At 38.9% G+C, this 24098-nt stretch overlaps 1 protein-coding gene across 7 annotated transcripts in view; it reads right to left on the bottom strand.

Annotated features, from left to right (window-relative positions):
• CCDC81 (coiled-coil domain containing 81) overlaps positions 1–24098 on the bottom strand; it is a 34446-nt gene that overhangs the window by 4434 nt on the left and 5914 nt on the right. For 2 of the 7 annotated variants that reach the window (XM_001493137.6, XM_023645606.2), the window contains 12 exons: positions 23675–23736; positions 22098–22254; positions 18063–18319; positions 15563–15642; positions 13586–13707; positions 11951–12074; positions 10819–10912; positions 10038–10184; positions 9265–9369; positions 6808–6980; positions 5521–5599; positions 5069–5289 (listed from right to left, as the gene is read on the bottom strand). In XM_001493137.6, coding sequence (XP_001493187.2) covers positions 5069–5289; positions 5521–5599; positions 6808–6980; positions 9265–9369; positions 10038–10184; positions 10819–10912; positions 11951–12074; positions 13586–13707; positions 15563–15642; positions 18063–18319; positions 22098–22254; positions 23675–23736 — 1621 coding nt within the window. Of the gene's footprint in view, positions 1–5068; positions 5290–5520; positions 5600–6807; positions 6981–9264; positions 9370–10037; positions 10185–10818; positions 10913–11950; positions 12075–13585; positions 13708–15562; positions 15643–18062; positions 18320–21008; positions 21248–22097; positions 22255–23674; positions 23737–24098 lie in introns of those variants that run through there. The other 5 variants (XM_070274192.1, XM_023645607.2, XM_070274194.1 and 2 more) reach the window with 3 other exon arrangements.

The raw sequence follows: 24098 nt of genomic DNA on the forward strand, positions 1-24098 counted from the left end.
GTGTTTCTTTTACTGTCTCCAAACATGCAGTCATTGCTGTTGCAAATCACCTTAAACCTGGTTCAAATCACTTATATGTGTCTATTTCTTGCCAAACTGAAACTCTTACCATCCGTTCTCATTAAATTCTAGAAGGGACTTCACTAAATGCCATGGCTGATTTAGCCAGCTCTGAAGGGCTTTGTGTTACAGGTAGCAACTGCCACTAGGTATCAGGGCCCTCCAAGAAAAATCAGTAATGTGCTCAGTGCTGGTTCACTTTTCCTAAAATAGTATGACCACATTTTCCTCTAATAAGCATTGATTTAACAGCTGTTGTGTGGGTATTATAAAGTTTAAATAAGATAATATACAGAAAGTGCCAATGCCTATCATACAATGAGAGCTCAATGACTGAATGGTACCTATTATATATATTTTCCATACCTTTTTCCTTTTCATAGTTTTTTTTAATTGTAGTAAAATCATGTAACATGAAATTGACCATCTTAACTATTTCTAAGTGTACAGATACAGTCTTAAGTATATTTACATTATTGTGCAACCAATACCCAGAACTCCTTTCACCTTGTAACATTGAAACTCTATGCCCATTAAACAACAACTCCCTATTTCTCCCTTCCCCTAGACCCTGGCAACCACCATTCCACTGGGTTTCCATGAATTTGACTATTCTAAATACCTTACATAAGTGAAATCATACCGTGTTTTTCCTTTTGTGACTGGCTTATTTTTCACTTAGCATAATGTCCTGAAGATCCACTCATGTTGCAGCATATGTCAGAATTTCTTTCGTTTCTAATGCTGAATAATATTTCATTGTATGTGTATACCACATTTTGTTTATCCATTCATCTGTGGTTAGACATTTAGGTTGCTTCCATTTCTTGGCTATTGTGAATAATCCTGCTCTGAAGGTGGTTGTGCAAATATCTCTTCAAGATCCTGCTTTTAATTCTTTTAGATATACACCCAGGAGTCAAATGATTGAATCATATGGTATTTCTATTTTTAACTTTTTGAGGAACTGCCATACTGTTTTCCATAATGGCTGGATCATTTTACATTCCCACCAACAGTACGCAGGGTTCCTATTTCTCCATATCTTTGTCAATACTTATTATTTTCTGTTTTTTTTATAGTAGCCATGCTAGTGGGAGTGAGGTAATATCTTCCTCTCTCTCTCTCTTTTATTATTTTTTTTGCTGTCTTAGTTTTATTTTTCCCCTTTACATCATATTATATTTGTATCTTAATGGTTTTGTCTACAATGAACAGACAATTTTCTTCCTTTTTAATCTTTTGAATACTCTAAAATAAGTACTTGTTAAAGGTTTCATGGTGTAAGAAAAATCTGTAATTTTCTTTGATTTGGATATTTCACCAGGCAATCAAACCACAAATATGATAACCCAAGATAAACGATAGCACATTTTATCTTTGCATTTGTGAAATCTTATTACACTGTTCTGCAAATGTATAAATGTTTTCTTTTCATAAGACCCTAGGAAAAAAAAAGATAGCCATCTTATCTGTTATGTTACACTGATATATACATCTTAAATAGTAAAAGACTTTTTCCTACGCCTACAAAGTGAGTTAGAGGAAATTGTGAACAATTTACTAACTGCTTACTCCATTCATACTGCCATAACGTTAGCACTCCAGGATATATATGTGATTGGAATTAAATTATTAAATTGTGTAATATAAAACACAACTACATTTTAAATAGCACCTTCTTAGCTTACCATTTTTATTCACTGGAGTGGAGAATTCCTTATCTCAGGTTCAGATAAGTAAATATTCAATAAAACATGAAACACTTCTTATCTTGGAGAGGCAAAAATGTAGTTAAATGCTAAATGACCTCTTTTTCAAACAGTGCAAACGATGACAGTTGATGGTTGAGTAAGAATCACACACACACTTCTCGGAGAATGGAAACCATTTGTTAATGAGAGGCTATCTCATTGTGGTTTTAATTTGCATTTCCCTAATCATTAGTGATGTTGAGCAACTTTTCATATGCTTTTTGGCCACTATGATATTATTTTTTAAAGAATAGGTTAAAAAGCCATTTTAATGTAAATGCCTAGAAAGTAAGAAAATGAAGTGGGGTTAGAGCAGAGGGAACTAGGATTCTCAAAAGACTGCTGGTGGAAGCAAACTGCTATACCTTATTAGAAAGCAAACTGTATCTGGTAATATTAAAAATGTACCTGATAATATTTTAAACGTGCCAAACACTTGATCCAGGAACCTCACTTTTAGGAATTTATCCAATAGAAATAAAAGAACCAGTATAAAGATATGTATTAAAAATGTTTAATAGAGGGGCTGGCCCCGTGGCCGAGTGGTTAAGTTCGCGCGCTCTGCTGCAGGCGGCCCAGTGTTTCGTTGGTTCGAATCCTGGGCGCGGACATGGCACTGCTCATCAGACCACGCTGAGGCAGCGTCCCACATGCCACAACTAGAAGGACCCACAGCGAAGAATATACAACTATGTACCGGGGGGCTTTGGGGAGAAAAAGGAAAAAATAAAATCTTAAAAAAAAAAAATGTTTAATAGAGAATTGTTATAATAGCAAAATATCTGGAAACAAAGTGAACGTTCATCAATGGTGCAAAAGTTAAATGATAGCAACCCATATTACGGATATTATACTGTTATTAAAGAAGAATGAATCTTGTATATATGTACTAACCTAAATATAAGTTAATGACACATTATTAGTTTAAAGAAAGGTTGGGTTGCAGAGTAATGTATAAGAGCCCATAGGTCTCACTTTCATTTAAAAAATAGAAAGAAAAATATATAGGTGCATATTGTTTGAATACATTTATAAAGAAAAGGAAAAAATGTAGAAGGCTACATATTAACTTAAAACTGACTACTGGTAGGGGAGATTATTAACTTTTTTTTTAACCTTTCCACCAATTGACTTATTTTAATGAGCATAAATTGCTATATTTTTTAAAAACAAAAGGAGAAAAGTTTAAAGAAAAAAAAGTAAAACAATGAAAATGCTTTAGCAGCCTATTTGGATCACACTGAGTAATTAGCCCCTCTGAAAGAAAGTGACATTCCATTTGCTACAGGAAGACCCAAGATCACATCTTGAGGTGGACCAGAGGGCGGGGGAGTTGGAAAAGATAAGAGGAGTGAGAGAATCTGGAATAACCAGTAAAGGATATAGAAACAGTAGAGAATGACCCATACAGAAAAGGGGTCTTTACCAAGTAAAGACCATAATTTGTATTTGTTCAGAGGTTCGCAATGTCCCAAAATGCTCTCCCATACATAATCTCATTTAGTTCTCATAGTGAGGAGAGGTAGGGCAGGTGTGATTATCCTTATTTTTCATAGGAGGACAAGAGGACTCAAAACCCCTATGTCTGATTTGGCCCAGGTCATGCAGGTTGGAAGAGGGAGAGTTTAACCCTCCTAACTCCAAGTTCAGGAGATCAACTGGAGAAGCTAAGGGCTAGAAGTGAAGGCAGAAGCTGCAATAATCTCTGCAGCAAATACAAAGGGACCCAGATCTGGCTGTGGCAGCATACAAAGGCACAGCCACCATGGGACAAGCGACAGCTATTTGCTATGAAACAGAAGCTATTTACAAAAATTATTTCATTTAACCCTCAACCACCCTGGAGGTAGATACTAGTATTATCCCTAATAACTGATAAGGAAACCAATGCCCTCAGAGGTATGTAACCTGCCCAATATCACACAACGAGTAAAATGACAGAACTGCCAATCAATCAGAACGGACACTGGAAGTGGTCTTAAAGATCCCGGGTGTTCATCCATTAGGTGAAAGATCACGGAGAACTGGGATGGGGGGATCCCGAGGAGAGGCTGAGGCAGGTTGGGCAGCAGGGATGCACTTGTGGGGCTTGAGGCAACAGCTATTTATCAAGAAGTCTGGAAATATTTCAGTATTTTAGCAAACAGCACAGCCAAACAAGTATACATTGCCCTGGGTAGATGCAAGACTCTATCCCACATCTGACTTGACCCCAAAAGCCATGCTCTCACTTCTCTCTACCAACAATCCAACCCCACCCTCTTCATGATATCCTCCATCTTCAACCTACTATTCTACTCATGTTTGAGCCTACTTGGTATAGAACATAACAGATGTTTGCACCACCCCACTGACCATTTGTAATTTATAAAATTTAAATAAAATAACATTTTATCTTTTTATAAGTATAGCTGCTGTCTAAAAAGAGGAGATTCTTTTGAGGAGAAGCCCTTTTGGAACCCCTAAGCACTTCAATGATTTTATAATTCTAATCAAGGATCTGAGAATTGCTGACCTCTACAAAGAAGAAACTGGAGTTGTCTATGTCAGTCAGGCGTGGAAGAGAGACAGTAGGAGATATGGAAAATGGGAAGGTGAGAAGAAGCCAAGGAGATGTTGCGAGGCTGAGAGCTGGTCAGGACCTTTAAACATTCCCCATTGGTGGTGTGACCAATTAGGCATCTTAAGAAACTGGGTAGGTCTAATGTTTGAATTTAAATGTATTTGCGTTGATATGGCATAAAGTCCTCCTCTGCCTACCCTGCCGTCTTCACTACCCCCTCACCAGCAATCATCAGTACAGCTTACTACATGTACAGTTCTTTGAAGGAAGGGGTTTTAGTGGAAGTTTAGAATGGACCTGAATTTCATGTCTGTGTCTACTTGAGCACAACAATACATTTGTGCCTCACGTTGTATTTCCAATGGATAGTGCTGGTATGGACAACTCTTTTAAGAAGTTGTACTGTAAAGGGAAGGAAAAATGTGGAGAGTACCTGGAGGAAGAAGTGGGATCGAGAGTTTGGTTAGTTTTTTTAATTCGATAACTTTTCCTCATAGGGTGAATTGTGAGGATGAAATGACATGAAGTATACACTAAGCTAAGAACAATATTTTGCACATAACTCCTCATTTTGTTCACTATTATTATTGCTTCTCTGCTGTTGTATGAGAAAAAGAAAGAGAGAGAAGAGGGGAAATAGCAGAGGGGAGGAGGAGAGGAGAAGGAGGAAGAAAGACCCAAGGTCTCCTACTCTTTTTGGGCCCTCTGGAGCATCTGCAAGTCCCTCTTTTGGTCCACCAGTTGGTGCAGGATAGCTCTCCTCTTGTGACTAGCAGCTGCCTCCAGCTGGTGCTTCATGTAATTCTGTTCTCGCATTTGCTTTTCCACCATCAGATTACACTTGTTATTACCAAAGATGGGCTCAAAAGAGTCTGGCTCAAACATGGGCAGCTGAGGGGCTTTGTTCTTTATCTGAAACAGGGACACACACAATGCAGATTATAATTATACCAGGGAATAAAGCTTATGCACAGTGCTGTAGAATAGTAATACACCAATACCTTAGAGGAAGGAACAAGGCCCTCAAAAGCCACCAAATGGATAAAACATAAGGGTATTCATAATATGACCGTATATCTAAATATATTTTTAGAATGCTATTGAAGCACTGCATAATTTTAAAAATAATAATTGTCCCCTTACTTGTGCATCCAAAGCTCTCTTATAACACCATGTTTCTTCTATCTTATCTTTTATATATTTGGCTCTTTGTGCAGCAAGTCTGGCGGTTAAGAATAAGAAAAGGTAGGAGCACAGTTTATTACAGAGTCTTTAGTAATACAGATTAACATCACCACAACATGTTTAGTAAGTATTAATAGGACTGCGAGCCTGGTAAATAAAAAGTGATATTTCCTTCTAGAAGCTTTTATTTTAAGAAAAAAGGAAGAGTAATTGAAATCCATAGGCTAGTGGACAATGTGTTGAGCACAGGACAGACAGGATAGGTATCGACCATATTGTCCAAATGCACTATCGCTAAGACAGGCACCCTCCTTCCCCACCATGCTTTAAAAAGTCTAGATAAAAAAACAAGAAGTATCTATTTGTTCTGTAAAATGGTTCATCACAAGATTCCTTTCTAAGAAAAGTGATCTTTCCTATTATAAATTATGATTCTATTATATGCAACCTACAGGGAACCCACCGTGATCTAAAGTAAGCATAATAGAACACATACATTTTATAGAAATATAATATTTGGTCATAGAAACTAGCTTATTATTTGTTTTAGGAGTCTTGCTCATACTACAGTAGCCTCCTTAATTGCTCTCCTGACTTCAGTAGCAGAAGTGTGGCCCCCTCAGGCATGTTTGAACTCTGTGGCCCTGACCTTATCCCAAGCTTTAGATGACCCAAGCAGGACCAATCAGATTCTCTTTCCTGAAAATCTGGAGTTGAGACTAACATTCACCCAAGTTTGAGCTGGAATAAAGACGATGTCAACTAAGAAGCTGTGGGTATGAGCAGAGGGAAGGTTTTTTTACATTACTTTTTAGTCCCTGATTCCAGTCCTCCTGGGTCCCCCATACATTCCTGCCCTCGAGTTCCATGAAACATCCCCATATACTTATAATAAAACCTCAGCTTTGCCTCAAGATCACCTGGGAACAGCTGGGGATGATGCCTGCTCAAGACAAGTTTATTTCTCCATATACCAGTATTAGTGATCAGAAAACAATACAAAATGATACTCTATAATTAATTATAGATTGGCAATCATTACTATAATGATAATTATAATAATGATGGCTTTTTCATTTTTCTAATGAAATGTTATGCCATGGTACTGGCTGCTAGCTGGGTTAGTGTGCTCAGTGGGGTACGGCTGTGCTAATGAAACTACCAAAGCTGATTCAATCCTACATGGAAATAAGCTTTACATGAAAATTCCAAATTCGTTTTCAGAGCTTGTCTAGCTGGACTCACTCCTCTGTGAGTTGCACTTGTTCTAGGCGGTCCATCAACTCTCTGTTTTGTCTTTGCTTGATTTGCTTTTCCCGTCTGTTATCCACTTGTTTCAGGAGACTTTGGGAATATTCCTCTTGCTTAAAGGCATTAATCTCAGGACTGAGTGGCCGTTTATCAAATAGGAAGGATTTCTAGAATGACAGAGAAGCAATTCATTTATTCTAGAATACCAAAAAGCAACAAAGAATAAAGTTAATAATTCAGAAGACTAAAATCAATCAGAAAGTATTTTTTAACTTATAATATTTGCCCAATCCTCAACACTAGGAAGTTGACTAGGTAGTGTTGAGGTCACCCACAGAATAATGAGTGTGCTCAGGGATGAATCTGAGCAGAACTGATCAAAGGCCCATCTCTGAAAGAAAGATGGAAATGGACTTCACGGAGCAGGTCCTGAGCTAGCATTTACAACACACAGATAGAAAGAAGAAGGAATTCCCGGTGAGTACAAAAGTACGAGCAAGGACTGAGAGGAGGTGGGAAGAGGAAGAATTGAACACCTACTCTGGGCATGGCCATTCTAGACACTGGTGATCCAACAATGACCAAGAACAGAGATCCACAGAGAGCCTCACTCTCATTAAGCCTGCATTCTGGTACAGGAGACAGACAGCGAACAAGTAAACAATACATCAGATAATTTAAGGTGGTGCTAAGTGTCATGAATCCCTTATCATAGCGAGTGACTGGGTGGGAAGAGGGCTAAATTGGTTGGTTATTAGGGAAGGCTTTTCAGTGGAGAGGACTGAATCACCTCCACTGCAAATGTCAGGGGACCTGTGTCCCATACAGAAGAAACAGCAAGTGCAAAGACACTGCATGGAAACAAGCCAGGCATGATTTTAGAGAGCAGAAACGTCTATGTGGCTGAGTCATAGTGAATGAGGGGAAAGTAGAAGCAGGTGAGCTCAGAGAGGAGGGCAGGGGCCAAACCATGCGGGACCTGATAGGTCAAGGTAAGGAGTTTACATTCTATTTTAATTCAACGAGAGACCATTAGAGGCTTTAAACAGGAGAATGATATGTTTTGGTTAACAGTTTTAAAAGACTGCTTTGGCTACTGTGTGGAGAATAGATTGTAGGAGGGCAAGAAGGCAAGCAGCAGCGAGCCTAATTAGGGAGGTATTGCAGAAGTTGAGCCTATAATGTGGCTTGGACTAGGGTGGTAACATTGAAGATGAAGTGGCGTGAAAAGATAGTGGCTACATTTTGGAGGTAAAGGCAACTGGACTTGCAGATGGTTGGATGAGGGGGACAGAAGAGGAGGAATCTGTGATCACTCCTAGGTATGGGGTTCGTGCAACTGTCTGCATGGTGATGCCACTTGCTGAAATGGGAGGGCTGAGAGAAGAACTGGTTGACAGGGGGAATCAAATCCTCTGTTTTGGTCTTTTTAAGTTTAAGATATCTACAGATAGATCAAAGAGGAGATACAAAGTGGGCAGTAAGAAATATAATCTGGAACTTAGATGTCTAAGAGGAGAGAGAGATCACACCTAAATCTCAAAAGCACTGTGCTCTCCCTCCCTCCCTGCTGCCACTGCTTGGAAAGTTCTTCCTCCATTCACTTCTTTACCCAACTCTTGTGTACCAGGAAGTCTTTCCAGATCTCCGGTCTGGGTTAAGGGACTTTCCTCTTTGCTCACACAGTGCCCTATTCAAAGATTTATCATAGTATTTAGTATACCACACTCTTGCCTCTTTAAATGTTTCCCCCATGATCCTGAGACCTCTTTAGAGAGGGACCTTATCTTATTCATCTTTGTACTCCTAGCCACCAGCACAGTGGCCAGCACATGAGTTCAATAAACATTTGATGATGAATAAAGAAAATATACCTTATTAGTTTTATGTCCCATGTCACACTACCTAGATAGTAAGGTGAAACGAGAACGATCAGGCAGAAATAAAGGTAGGCACATAATGATCGAAGACACTGAATTAACAGCAAAGCAGGTGGCTCACCTCCATCTGAAGCTGGGCTTTCAAACTTTAAAGCACCTACAAATCACCTAAACCTCTTATCCAAATGTAGATTCCCATTCTTGAAGTCTGGGGTGAGGTCATAGCTTCTGCATTTCCAGCAAGCTTCCAGGTGATGCTGTTTCTCTCTTTAGATTGGCTAATCCTGGGGCAGTACTTTAGTATACCTCCCCACCCCACCCCCGCCCAGGTCCTGGCTGAGAATTACTATCATTGGTAAGTGCTGGAGTGACTCAGAAGAACTGTACTGTGAATGTGAATGGTGAGGAGGCAGACACTGAACCACTCCTGCTCTAGAAGGAAGCTTCAGCCTTGCACAACCTTCTTTTTACCACGGCCACTTAAAAAAATGGCACAACCTGCAATACAGATAGAGGATCCAAATACTCACAGATGGGGCAGGTATTAGTAACAAATTTTGAAAAGACTCACATAAAATTCAGGTTTCTCATTCTTGTGGATTCTTATAGCTTCAGCAACTCCAAGATTATAGGCAGCATTTTTTTTATTCTGTTCTCTACTAGCCAGACTTTTCAACTTTGAAAAAAAGAAATCACATATTGAAATAGAGCTTTCAAAAAATTTAATTCTGTTATATTAAAATAATCTGACCAAGGTAGAAACCTGCCTTTTGGAAGCCATGATGCTTTCTGATGTCTTCACAGATTTATAAAAGTGGGCTGGGGAAGTTTTTTTCCTGTTCTTGAGCTTTAGGCACCACCTCTATGGGAATTGTAAGAAAGAATGGAAGATTTCCTATGTGGTAACCTATGATACCACAAATGCAGGAAGGGGCAGTAGGGTCAATTATCAGAGACCACAGAAATCTGGATAGAACAGATCTGAAGTTGCCATTCTGTCTTTGCTTGCTTGAGATAGTCCGTAAATTTGAAGGGAAAAGCCTTGACCAGGATTATATTTTATCAGAAATCAAAAATTAAGCCATGTAAATCCAGGAATCCTACCTTTAAAACTCAGTCTTTATGGGGGAAAAAAAATCAGTGACAAATGCAAACATTCAGCTGCATGGATATTCATCCCAGTGTTTACTATTAGTGAAAACTTGGACACAAGTGTTAGTCCAGCAGTAAGTAAATGATTAAATATGTTACTGTACAGACATATGATGGAACATTTTAAATGGCATTTTATAATCATGTTCTACTGTCCCATGTTAAACACTCTTTAGTGAGGTGTTGAACTACCTGCTCTTTGAAGAGAGCCTCTTGGTCCTTCAACATCTGATATTGTTGTATGAGTCGCTCATCTTCTATCTCCCTCCTCCTCCTCTCCTCACCATAATACAATGGGCAATTTCGTTGTGCTCGTTGCAAACATACATAACACATTTCCTACAATACCAAATTTTAGGACAAATTAATTTTTACCTTTTAGGTTTTTGCCTTCACATTCCCTTTACAAGCTCTCCAAAGGCTGGGTGTATCAAGAAGCATACTTTGTAAAAGGATATATTAATGATATCAGCAAAATGAGATTTGCAGAGTGGGCCCCACAAATATTTATAAGGATTTACTGAACTCTCACTTGATCAGAAGTGTGTATAGCAATTGAAAATTAGAAAGAGATTTCCTAACTCTATTTCTGTTAACCAGTAGATTTTGACTAGTAGATAGATATATCACAGTCCAGTTTTGGATCCTGAGAACTTGAGCCATACCCATATATTAAAGAAAGAGTGATTCTGGGGAGGGCCCTGTGGCCTAGTGGTTAAGTTCAGCATGCTCCACTTTGGGGGCCCAGGTTCGGTTCCCAGGCACCAACCCATACCACTATTCAGTGGCCATGCTGTGGCAGTGACCCACATACAAAATAGAGGAAGATTGGCACAGATGTTAACTCAGGGTGAATCTTCCTCAGCAAAAAAAAGAAGAAGAAGAAAGAAAGAGCGATTCCCAGAACTCTCTCTGAAAAACAGAAGTCAGAGGAAGAGTTTGATTAGGTTTTGTTTGTTTGAAGACACTGTACCTGTCCTGCCTTATTATGATCTTGGCAAGCAGGGGCTGGAGAAATTCTAGGATTCATTTCATCATCATTTTTCAGATAATCTGGAGATGATAAGCTATGAAAACAATGCAACATTAATTAATGTTTAATGCAGTCTGATATCTAGAGCAATAGTAACTTTAGAGGCAAGTATAAACATAAGACAAACAAAAATATCTCAGTGGTTTTCTTCAGAGCAACTATATGAATAGAGGTTAAGAACATATGCTTTGTATCAGATAAACCTAGATTTGGATCCCAGTTTTTTTGCTTACAAGCTGACTGGCATTAGACAAGCTGGGTAATCTTGCAAAGTCTCAGTTACCAATTCTGTCAAATGGGGATAAAATTTATTTATTCTACAAAAATCTATCTAGTGCTTACTATGTGCACTGTTCTAGGCATGGGAAATGCAGTGAACAACAAAACACACATACAAAAAAATTCCTATCCTCGTGGAATTAACACTCTGATGGGGACAGACAGCCAATAAACAAGATAAATAACTGAATAAGTGAATTCTATAGTAAGTTCATAATATCCAAGCACTCAGAAAACAACAAAGAAAGGGGCTGGCCCCATGGCCAAGTGGTTAAGTTTGGGCACTCTGCTTCAGCGGCCTAGGGTTTCGCTGGTTCAGATTTTGGGAACAGACCTAGCACCACTCATCAAGCCACGCTGAGGTGGCATCTCACATAGCATAACCAGAATATACAACTATGTAATGGGGGGCTTTGGGGCGAAGAAGAAGAAGAAGAAAAAAACAGATTGGTAATAGATGTTACCTCAGGACAAAGCTAAAACAAAAACCAAGAAAGTTTTCCCAAATCCACAAGAAAAGAAGTTAGATATTCCCTCCTCTGTGCTATTTCATTTCTACCTCTGTCATAGCATTTATCCTACTGAATCATAATTTATCACTCTATGTATGTCTGGCTTTCCCACTAGATCGTGAGCCCTAGTCATCTTTACTATCCCCATCACCTAGCACATAGAATATACTCAAAAATACTGAATGAAGGAATGAATGAACGCTTATTTAAATTCCCTGAATCCAGAGATGGCTCAAAAATATATTTAATAAAATACAACATAAAAAATACCAACACATTACCCTTCAGGGTTCATATTCTTCCCACCACTCCCACTCCTCTCCAACTTGGTCAGCAAGCTGCCGCTTGTCACTTTGCCAGGGGAGAGAGTTTGTCTATCTTGAAGTATCTTGGGTGATAAGATCTCTGTACAGTGAACGAAAGCGAGTCTGTTTTCAACTTTACATGAGTTGTTTGTACTTAACATAGACTTTTAAAACTCATAATTTTACCAGGGAAAATTTTCACATAAGATACACTTTCTTATCTTTAAATTATTGTCCCTTGCCCTAGTGTGGTTTAAAAAATATATTTTTTGCTGCATACTTATTAGATGCCAAGCACTGGCTGGGCACTTTAGAAAATACAAAGAGGCAAGTCTTTGTCTTTAAAGATCTTTCAATAGATATAGTTGGAGAGAAAAATAAGATATAAACAAAAACATGAGAGCTCTCATTTGTGGAGGTCTTACTACCTGTCAACAGTGCTATGTGTTTCACATACATTGTATAAATAGCCATTCAGGACAGCGATGCAAAACGTCTATATCCCGAATGAATGGTGCACTCTTTAAGGGTCTAACATGCTCAGAGAAGAGAGAAGCCACTTCAGAATCCAGTGATGAAAGAAGTCGTCATGGAGGAAGTGAGATGTGAAAAGGATGCTAAGAGGTAAGTGGGATTAGGATAGACCCTAAGAAAAGGAAGGGCATTCCAGGCAGGAGAAAAAGAGTAAACAAAACCATGAAGTCAGGGAAGAGTAACGCATGTTAGAAGAACATGAATAGACGATTTTTCTCAAAGAAGGAGTCTGTAGGAAACAGTGACAGATGAGGGTGAAGAAATGAAAGCAAGTGAATATTAGGATAAAAGTTTATATGTAATCCTGTAGGCCACATGAACAAAACAACATCCGGAAGCCAATGTTTACACATTGATATGTTTTGTTTGGCCCAATCAGCATTTTTTGTTTCAATATCAATTAGTTGTCAACATTTAGCAATCAATAGATTTCAGGATCTCTGCTTCTCTTGAAAAATCAGAAAATTTTAACCACTCGGCCCAAATTTCTGTGAATCAACAATCTGCTAGAGGAACAGTCCTCAAAGGGTAGTCTGGCAACCCCTGCGGTTGTCTAGAATCCTTTCAAAAAGTCTCTGAAGTCCTAGGATTTTCTTTATATGCTTCCACAAAACCAACATATCACAACAGATTAAATGAAGACTCAGATATGAGAATGCAATGATCTTGTATTAGGCCAGATATCAAAGATGTAAAACTACCAGTCTTCATTTTTCCTTTTTTTTTTTCACTTTTCGTAAACACTATTATTTATGCTAACATGTCTCCCTATCATGTTATATCCATTCCACTTCATGAATTTATGTTATCTGCCTGGACTCTGTAGGCATCTGAATTTTGACCCTTTAAGCAATGGGAAGCCAGCAAAGAGATCATAATCTAAGAATCTGAGAGTCATGAAATAGTTAAGATGAGATACAAGATTCCAGGAATGGAAGATGTTTGTTAAAGAGAAGAATACAGTGATTATTCATGAATCAAACTTTATTTACTTTGGGCATAGGAGTTGCTAAGTAATATGGCTGGGCTCCTAAGTAGTAAAGAGTGACAGATTATACTCAGAAACCATTGGCCTACCTCTGACACCTTCTTCTTTGTCTGATTGATCTTTTAACTTGCTTTTCCTTTGTCTATTCTTTTGACTTTCTTCTACAATGGGCTCCATTTTTGGTTTGTTCTCCATCCCCTTGAGTTCAATCCTAGGAACAAGCCAATATGTTTGTCCACTGTGCTGGACCTGAATAGGTGACCGTGTGAACTCTCATTCTGAGAAGCAACCCAACTAGCTCGCTGATTCTGAAATAAGCCCACTTCTCTCAAGGGAGTGAGTGCTTTGATTTGCTGAGTACAAATCATGGACTCACTCTCTTTAAGGCTAAGTCTGGGAGCCAACCTACACCTTTGCCCCTCTATACTGAGGGCTCAAAAGCAGCTCTTAGACAGATAAATTGTTTTGAAGGCCTGAATTTACATTTCTAGTTTTGGTTTCACTTTGAATTTGTCTTTTCTAGTTCTGTAACCAGATGCCATAGGGGTGATACAGTGAAAGGTGATTGTTGGATAGCTTGAAGGTAAGGATTCATAGCCTAGTATGCAGAATATGCCCAGAAATAACCATTTCTCTCCTCCCTCTTTCTCCTCCCCACTTCTCCATCCTCTCAGGCAAGTGAGGGACTTGCAAAGGCACTGTTGGGGGAGCAGTTTGCTCAGGTGGTGTGTGTTGTTGCAGATTTTCTTTGGTGTTACGTATGGAGGGCTGGGTTAGAGTTGGGGTGGGGAGCGGTACTTCCAGTAAGTTCAAGGCCCAAACTTCACATAAATAAAACACTTAAAATTTTTTTCAGTATTTGAGTCCTTGTGTTTATTTCTAGGCTCTCTAATTGATAGGAGCCTCCATCCCTGTTGCTTGACTCACTGCAATTATTTCCCTTCTGGAATACTTAAGCCAAAATATGTCCAAAGGGACAGCCAAATTTGCCTTCCAAAATATAATAAAAAAAGTATTTTAAATCCATTGATTTATTTTTAATGAGGAAGGTAACTTGGTGCAATGGAAAGAACACTGGAATAGTCAGGAGCCATGGATTTGTTTCTGGCTTGGCCACTCAGTTGTGTGGCCATTTCATCTGCAAGATGACGGGGTTGGACTAACTAATCTCTTAGGCTTATTCTGGCCCTCGCAATGATTTTGTGTGGAAAGACGTGTCACACAGTCCTTCCAGGAGGGGGTTATTCCAAACTAGCAAACACAGGAGGATATCACAGACTCAAAAAACATGAGAAAATAATACTCTGGGAAGCTGATTGTTATGCCCCAATCTTCCTCCACCTGAAATGCATAGTGGTTAAGGGCACAGGAATTAAGATTAAGAACGTGATTAAGAGCGCACAATTTTTACACCTCTATAAAATGGATAAAATTATAACACATATCTCAAATAGTTGCAGTGAAGATTAAATACAAAAATTTTGAGAAAGTGCTTAAAAATACGTGGCATCTAGTAAGTGCTCCATAGATGATAACTATTATCATCATCGTTATTGTTATGATTATTATTATTATAATCATTGTCAGCAGCAGCCACCAGTATCACCCACTGCACTCTTAGGGTAAAGCTGTTCTTTTATTCTACCTTGTCTTTCTAACGCCTTCAGTGGTGAAAATCAGAGCTCAGACAAGAGGTGGACTAGACTGCAGACAGGGGAAGAAGCTAGGTCAGAGGAAGTGGTGGAGGGGAGAGGAAAGCCCAGCAGGTGAGAATAATTTTGCTAATATTGCAGGGACTAAGGTTGGTGGGAGGTAGTGTCAGAATTTCCAGGGGACTAAGAGTAGTTTAAAAAAGGAATATTCTAAGTGCCCAGTGTTTTTTAACTTAACTACATAAAGTGTATCCAATAAACTCTTCTTTGCTGGTGCACTGAGAGAGGGAGAGGAAGAGAGGGAGAGCACTAACAGGAGCACGAGCTAGGAGAGGGTGTGAAACCCTGCCCAGTTAGATCAGTAGGTCAGCAAGGGCTGCTGTGCCTGGAAGAAGCTGTGGAGCAAGCACTGACCTTGGAAATACAAGCACGCTTCTGGGCCGCTTCTCCCAGGTCTCTCTGCTGGACAACACTGAGTCCACAGTGCCAGGCCTCTGGAGGACAGGGACAGAGAAGGGTTATCCTTGGGCTGTGGTCCAGGACACAGACAAATCTAAGCTACAGGCAAGGCTACCATGATACTCTATTATTTTTGTTTAGTCCTTAAAGTCTAGAGCTTAAACACCAATGAGGAATGATGTCATTAATCCAAGTTTTCACCCTGAGTAGTCACACACCAATTCCATTGGTGCTGCCTTTTCTCAAACCATTTCCTCTTTGGAAATTTCCTTCAGAGTTGATGGCTTCCTTTAGACATCTTTAAGAGGAGAGCCAACTTATTGAAACTATCAGGAAAATGAGCAAGTCTAATTCCACTCTTGACACAAAGAACTCTAAAATTGGGTAGTTAAGAGAAGGGCTTTGGAGTCAGGTAGACTCATGTTCAACTCCCCACACTGCTAACAGCTATGCAGCAGTAGACCCTAGGTGTGTGGGGATAATAATAGGATCTAACTCACGGATCTTTATGAGGCACTGTATATATGTGGCTAGCACATCATAAGCTCTGAACAAATAGCAGCTATTATAATTATTGTTGCATTATATAATAATCACATTATTACATTATACTAGTATAGAATAACATATAAAATTATTATTTTGGGATTAATGATGCAGCTGACAAAGGGCTTTGAAGGGAATTCCCAAAAAGAGTTTTTAAAAATGTTTCCAGCAAAAGCAGCATCATTGAAAGAAGCACACAGCTTCTCAAGAGAACTATTCTGCAGGACAGCACTCGGGTTTAAGTTATGGGACATTTGGGGAAAAAACAGTCACTCTCACCACTATACAGTAATTTCCCAAAATGTGTTTTATATATGTTAATGAATGTTGGATTAGCCTAAAGTTCCATGATTAAATACATCCAGGGAGTTAAAGTGGCTTCTTTCCAGCCAGACTTCTCAGATCCTTTAACATGCCAATGTGCTTTGTGCCTCTGCCCGTGAGGGTAATATATGCAGCAGTTCTCCATCTGCTTTGGCCTCCAAACGCTTTTTTCATAGAATATCTCTCAGGACTAGTTCTTCTGGAAAATGCCCCTTAAAAGTTATGTCTTAGAATGCAGCAGGCCAATTAAAATGTTGTCCTCTTTTTCTTTGTTTTCCTGCTGAGGAAGATTCGCCCTGAGCTAATATCTGTTGCCAATCTTCCTGTTTTTGTATGTGAGCCACCACCACAGCATGGCCATTGACAAACAAGTGGTCTAGGTCCATGCCTGGGAACCAAAATCAGGCTGCTGAAGCAGAGCATGCCAAACTTAGTCACTAGGACACTGGTGCTGGCCCTATCCTCTCTTTTAAACACATATTGAGGCTACCAAGTTCTGTAGAACTCTGAAGGTTAGAGACAAGCCAGTGCGTTGGCCTTGCTCTGGTTTTGCAAATCTTGCCTCATGTTTTCATGGAAAACAGAGGTTATACCTGTGTGTATTTCCATTTTCCCATACACCAAGTTGGCATCTCTCTTAAAAATCCTGTACAAAGCCAGATTGTGGAGAAAACACCAAAAGTCCTATTGTGCACAACTCTTATCACCTAAATCCCCATCCTAGAGCTTCCTGAAAGGAGAAGCTAGAGGGTAGGATTAGACCCTACTTATAGGCTTTCATTTTTATAGCTTTTTCACTTTAAAAGTCAGGTTTTTGCTCTGTGCAACACAGGATTATATACATTTCATGATACATTTCAAAATTCCAATTTATTCATACCAATTTTGTTAGTTCTCAGAGCTGCACCTAAGGCACATTAAGTACTCAATTAGTCCTGTTGATTGACTATTTCATTGCCTCCTTAAAGTCTGCTGTGTCCAGCTTAGCATGAAGGTCATCACTAGCTCCTTCATGGTTAACGATGGATTATGAAATTTCTTCTACAACATAGCAAATTAAAAGCTAAAGATACATTTTCATGACTTGAATTAGATCTTATTATAGACTTGCATTAAAATAAACTAGTATAACCAGCAAAAAAAGAGTGATTAGGAAGTTCTTCTTGAATTCCAGTCTACCACTACTGACTTCAGGCTTCCCATATAACCTCTCTGAGCCCCCATTTTTCTCATTTGTAAAATCAGGATGATAATAATACCAGTTTTATAATGTTTTGAGACTCAAATGAAATAATATATGTGGAAGAACTTTTTAAACTATAAGGTACTATAAAATGTTCAGAGTTGTAGAAGTGTCTATTACTATTTATATTTTTCAGTTGGCATTGACTCAAAACTTAGGTAAGTTCCTTTGCTCTTCTAACCTTTTTGTCAAAGAGTTAAGCATCTATAAGCAAATACTTCTTTGCACTTGGGGTAATTGTCATTTAAACATGTCAACCTGAGTTTTTCTTAACGATGACGCAGTTACAGATGATTCAGAGCTACTCGGGAGAAGGGTTAAGAGAAGGAAACATTAATTTACGTTTGCTAGGGCTTTCGCCAAAGCCCCACTTCCATCCATTGTACAAAGGAAGTCCTTATAAAATCTCATCTTCACTTTGCCATCTCTGATCACGAGGACTCCAATTCCTTTGAATGTAAACTCCACATTTTCTTTGATGGAAATGGATCGTGATAAAAAAAGCAACGTCTCCTTCACACATCCTTCCACTATATCCCTGTTAAATGGACCCTCCAGGGATATCATGACAAAATTAAGTGGAACAATTGGGATATCACCTAGAGGAGAAAAGGACAGTTGGGGTGGAGGAAAGGAAGTGGAAATTACAACAAGGACATATCATATACACTCACAAATAATTATCTGATTCTCACTTAATACTCAAAAATAGAATTGTCTGTGTGAAGTCTTTAGTTGTACTCAATGTAACATTATTCTTACAGACACCTAACATTACTGGTTATTAATAGATAGCAATCAATATGATTTTCCCTAAAAGTATAATATTTTTTGCTCAAAATAAGAATAATTAGCTTGCTAAGCAATTTTCCAGACAAGATTTTTATTTTCTCTTGGAAACATAGTAATAACTAACTGCTTCTCTTCATCAGAGGGTTTTCTGAATTTTTCAGCATCCTTATCTTCCAGGACATGTTGCAGCATTATTTATTTGCCTATCTCCTCCACTTATCATATCATTTTTAAATGATTATAAGTATCTACAAATGTTAAGTGTTTTGAAAAGATAGTTATCTTCACCAGAAGTTACCTTTCAAATGAAATTGGTTCTTATCAGAGGATATCAGACTGGGTGACTTGAAGAAAGCTTTTCCTCTCTAATGAGTCCATAAATGACATTGCAAAGGAATAGGACTATATCTAGCTTGAAGGAAACAGAGTTTATTCAAGTCTAGATATAGAAGCTGTACAAGGCCCACAAGTCAGAAAAGGGGGTAAATAGCAAAGAGGATCAACATGATAAATCCAAAGAGAGACAGTGAACACGGATAGAGAGAAGATAAGAACATTCTGAACATTCATTCAGCAAGCATTAATTCATAGCCTTTCAAATGTCCAATACTGCTGGATGAGGAGGATTAACAGCCTACACTACACAAGCTTCCCTGTATTAACCTAGGTCTCCTGCACAGCTTAACAGTGATTCTGCACCACCTCCCTCCATTTCATTTGTTCAAATAAATTTCTTAAAAGAGAAGGCTATATTGCCTGCCTTTAGATTCTCCCCTCCCATTCACCCAGTCCTCTCTGCAATCTTTTCCAGCCCACTAATCTCAGGAAGGACACTATCATCTCTTGATAGACAAGCCAATGAATACATTGCAAATCTGATTCTCATGACCTCTTTGTGACTTCTGACCATGCCCTCTCTTTTCTCTTGTGTCCACGGCACTACTCTTGGTTCTCCAATTTCCTCCTCCCTGGTCTCCTTTGCTGGCTTCCTTCCTCTTTCACTTCTTGTAAGATGGTGGTTGTTCTTGTTTTGTTTTGTTTTTTAACAGGATTTTGTCCTTGTCTATCTCCTCTTCTTACTTTAAGTCTTTAAGCAAACTGATCCAAATCTTGACCTCCAATCTCCACCCTTTTCCTGAGCTCTGGAATCATCTCTATCTAAATATCCCTATAGGAATCTCAAATTCAATATGTCCAAAAGCAAACTCATCATTTTATTTGCCACCACAGCCTGCCTTTCCCCCTTCATTCCCTATGGCAGTTAATGGCATGAGCATACATCTATTCTCCAAGAAATCTGAGCCATACTAAATACCTTCCTTCCTCTTGCTACCCACTACTCTCAACTAGTAACCAAATCCCATCAGTTCTACATCTGAAATGTCTCAAAATAGATTCCCTCATCTTCCTCCTGATTGCCCTGCTTTCATTCAGGCTTCTACCATATTTTACCAAATGACTATAATTAAAAGAGCTATCTTCCTAAACTAAAAACTGGACCAGTACAGATAATTCCCTGATCAAAAACTTTCAATGGTTCCTCAGTGCCTACAGGATGAATTCCAAAGTCCTTATCACACCATTTGAGGCCTTCACAATTTGATCCCTACCAACCATTTTTGTCTTACCTCCCTTCATTGCCTCCACAATCATATGCCCTGGCCAAACAGAAGTATCTATTACTACCTTAACAGGCTTCACTCTTTCCCCTATTCTTGAATTATTCATACTGTTTTTGAAATATTTTCTATAGCTTCTCTGCCGACAAAGTCCTATCATCCTTTAGGACCTCATGGCATGCCATCTTCCTAAACCCCTCAAGCAGACTTAGGCATGCTCTCCTCTGGGCTCCCCTAGCATTTGATCCAGTGCTGATCAGCGCTACTTTCGCAGCATTTAATCATGTTTCATCATTTGCTTATATATTTATCTCCTATGCTAGATTCTGAGCTCTTCAAAGCAAGGACCAATAATCAGACCAAAGCAAGGTCTTAATAATCTTTAAGAATCACTGTATAATGTTTGATTAGTTATCTGGTTAATTAATGATGAAGAAGCATAACACCAAAGCTAAACTGTAGACAGAATTGTTCTTGTGAATGAATTCAATCATATATGTTTAATTCTGAAATTTCCTCAAACTAGTAAAAAAGTTAATTATAGATCTAAACTATTTTTTTGGACTCTCTACAAGATCCAAGATGGAAAATAAGGTCTAATTCTAAGGCACAAATGTTTTCTCAAAAAAAGTTGGCTTTATTTTCACTTCATTTGGTAGGTTTTTAATGAATTAGGGTATTACGTTTCTTCTCTCCTAAAACTCCAGGTAAAAATGGCTGAAAAGTCCATCAAGCCCAGCACAGAATATATGTATAATGAATTCTAAGTATAGTTTGTTGGTGTTTGTTTTTCCAATATATCATTTTTTGGTGGATGATTACTCAGGAAATTAGCTTTCAGGGAAGTTAACATAAAGGAAAGTTTTAGCCTTTTCACCTGCAGGCGTTGGGGGTAGACTGTCTCTCTTCATCCAGGTATGAGTTTGATGCAGGAGGGGATGATAAGGAAGGTCAAAAGTGTCACAGCCAGAAATCAGGAAGGAAGCCCCCAAAGGCCTCTAAGTAACCAGGGCAGATGTCATGAAGTCCACACACTGACGCTGGAATGTCAGCGTCCTGCAGCAGGCATCATGTCGGTTTTGTTTACCACTATATCTCAAGCACCTGGAACAAGGCCTGACACATAGTTGCCCTCAGTAAATATTTGTGGAAGGCAGGAAGGGAAGAAGAAAAAGGCGGGAGGGAGGAAAGAAGGGAAGATTTTCTGGTGTGAGAGGTATACAAGGCATTCATCAAGTCTTTATAGAATTATTAACCTTCTAAATTTTTTTTTTAAGCTTGGCACCTGAGCTAACAACTGTTGCCAATCTTTTTCTTTTTTCTGATTTTTCTCCCCAAATCCCCCCAGTACATAGTTGTATATTTTCGTTGTGAGTCCTTCTGGTTAAGGTATGTGGGACACCACCTCAGCGTCACCTGACAAGCAATGCCTTGTCCACGCCCAGGATCCAAACCAGTGAAACACTGGGCTTCTGCAGCGGAGCACGAAAACTTAACCACTCAGCCACCGGGCCGCACCCAAACCTTCTAAATTTTAAATTTTAATCGTTTAAATTATATATATGATAGAAACACAGTGATCTTTTTCACAGCGATACTGACTGTCATTCTCCTAAACAAAGACCCTAATTAACTTTCTTTTCTTTATAACTACTTTTAATTTCTGAGGGTCCGAAATATGAATACAGTCTGCACAACTCCATGATGTGGCTTTTATATAGATTTGCCTTGATCTCACATAAGGTCTTCTCCTGCCTACCTCTTAAGCTACTGAGGTTTAAAATGGCCTACAGGAAGATGTATATTATTTCCTATCTCAGACCCTCCCTCTGCCAAAGGTCCCCATGAAAAGTGAGCCCCTCAAATCGGAAACCAAAAAGGCAGCAGCTGGCCAAGATTTGCCCTTTCGTTTTCATCCCCAGGCCAGTCACCTTCTGGGAAAGCCTTAAATAGTAAAGAGATTTACCAGGAGTATATACTTTGTTTTGTTTGAGTCCATGGATCTGTACTAACTTCTCTGCCATGATAAATACGGGCCTCTGAATTAGGATAAACTTGTTGTTTCCCACCTCAAGCTTTTGTCTCATGAAAGTAAAAGTTCCAAGTCCTGGAATCTGAACCCCCTGAAAGGAAAAAGAGGAGGAGAAAAAAGAACAACAAACAGAATTCACTGAAGGGGTAAAGAAAAATAATCCTTAGTATTATTATACAAAAAAACATGAAGAGAATTAAGCTTAGGCCTTAAAAATTCAGTGACCTCTACGATCCCTTATAGTTATAGCATTTTACGACTCCAGGTTTTCAAATAAGTTTAGTATAAAATGTAACATATCGATCCATGATGCTTTTCTGACACCAGATCCCTCATCTCCATGTCATTCAAAGGCTGTGAGGACTAAGCAAACTTGGATGGATGCCATAGCCACTTTTAATATATATCTAAGGTTACTTTTGTCCTAAATTGTGTGACATTTTAAATTTTAATCATGTGCCATAGGAGGGAGGGAATTTAAGGGGTCAAGAGAATCTCTGCTTTCTCATTCCCTCTTTCAGATTGTATGCCTCTCACTTAAAATCAGACAACTCAGCATTCAAGCCATATGCTGCAGTATGGTGTTCTTGGCTGATGGGTAGAAGCAAATGCTTTTGGCTCTCTAACTGGGTCTCTGTCTCCCTGGAAATATCACACATCAGGGATTACAAACTCAAATGCCTACAGGGGCCAAGAAAGAAGTCAAGGGAGTAAAGGTAGCCAGCAGAGAATGTGGTGGCTAGAGCATGTGTGCCCCATGTAAAGCGGAGGGCCCATTGTCAGCTCCAGCCAAGTGTCACCACACAGGAATGGAAAACTGGTATTGTTAAATCTGCTGATGTTCTGAGAAAAAAATCCAAAACTTTATATAAAATTTCCCAATTTTAAGTGGTGATGACTAATTCAAATTATCAGACCAAACAAAATAAGTTTGAAGGATGAATTCAGCCCAAGGGCTGACATATTGGGACCTCTGAGTAGGGTATAAAAGTTCCACAACCTCCCAGCTCCCTGCAAACTCCACAAATCTCTGTCCAGTCCTATGGCATCCAAACTCAAAACTTGACAGGAGGAAACAGTCCAGCCCTGGGCAAGGTTTCTCATTTTTGGCAAGTTGAGTTCAGTTCCTGACTGTCTTATATTTCAATTACAATCCACTCCCTGCAAGGAGGCAAGACAAGAAGCATTATATCCTTCTATAGCTATGCCAGAAACTGTCAGATCACAGATAAACAGAACTCATCTTGTTCCTCTACAGACATCAAGGCTGACGAGTGATAATACTTCATACACTAGAAGGGCAGAACTTACAAAGCCATTACCTAAGGATAAAATCCATGTTTGTTAAATCTAGTATCCACAAGTTCTAAGCATGAGCATCATAAAATCACAGGACTGAAAGTTAAACTGGGTGGCTCTAAAGTCTGCCGTCCTGCTCCCAGAAAAATGATATGAGACTGAGGAGGAAAATCCTTTGGACTCCTACATTAAAATTAAAGTATAAGTCCTACCTTACGCAGGGACAGCTGCCGTTCCACAAATTCTGACACATTCCCCCAGATAGTAGAGACTTCTGAATGTCAAAGGAAACCAAAAATAATTTAATTTGTATAAGCACCCATGTGATAGTATCTTAGTAATTGGCATAGTATCTCAGAATGGAATAACAGTAATTCCTAATTAATTCAGAATTAACAGAAAACAAGGTCATTCCCCAAAGTTAATTTTCCTGGTAACTAAAGCTTACCCCTTTAAGTTCCAAAAATGTGATTAAAAATAACAATAATAAATTTTTGAAGAAAATCTGTCTAGAACAAAGGGCACTTGGTCATACATTTCTCTTTACTCTATAAATAGAGTTAACTGAGTATAATCTAGCTTTTTCTTAATGACCCCTTCAACAAGCATCAATCAAGTGTCTATTCTTGTGCCATC

Source organism: Equus caballus, chromosome 7 (assembly GCF_041296265.1).
Source record: "Equus caballus isolate H_3958 breed thoroughbred chromosome 7, TB-T2T, whole genome shotgun sequence".
NCBI classification, from domain to species: Eukaryota; Metazoa; Chordata; class Mammalia; order Perissodactyla; family Equidae; genus Equus; species Equus caballus.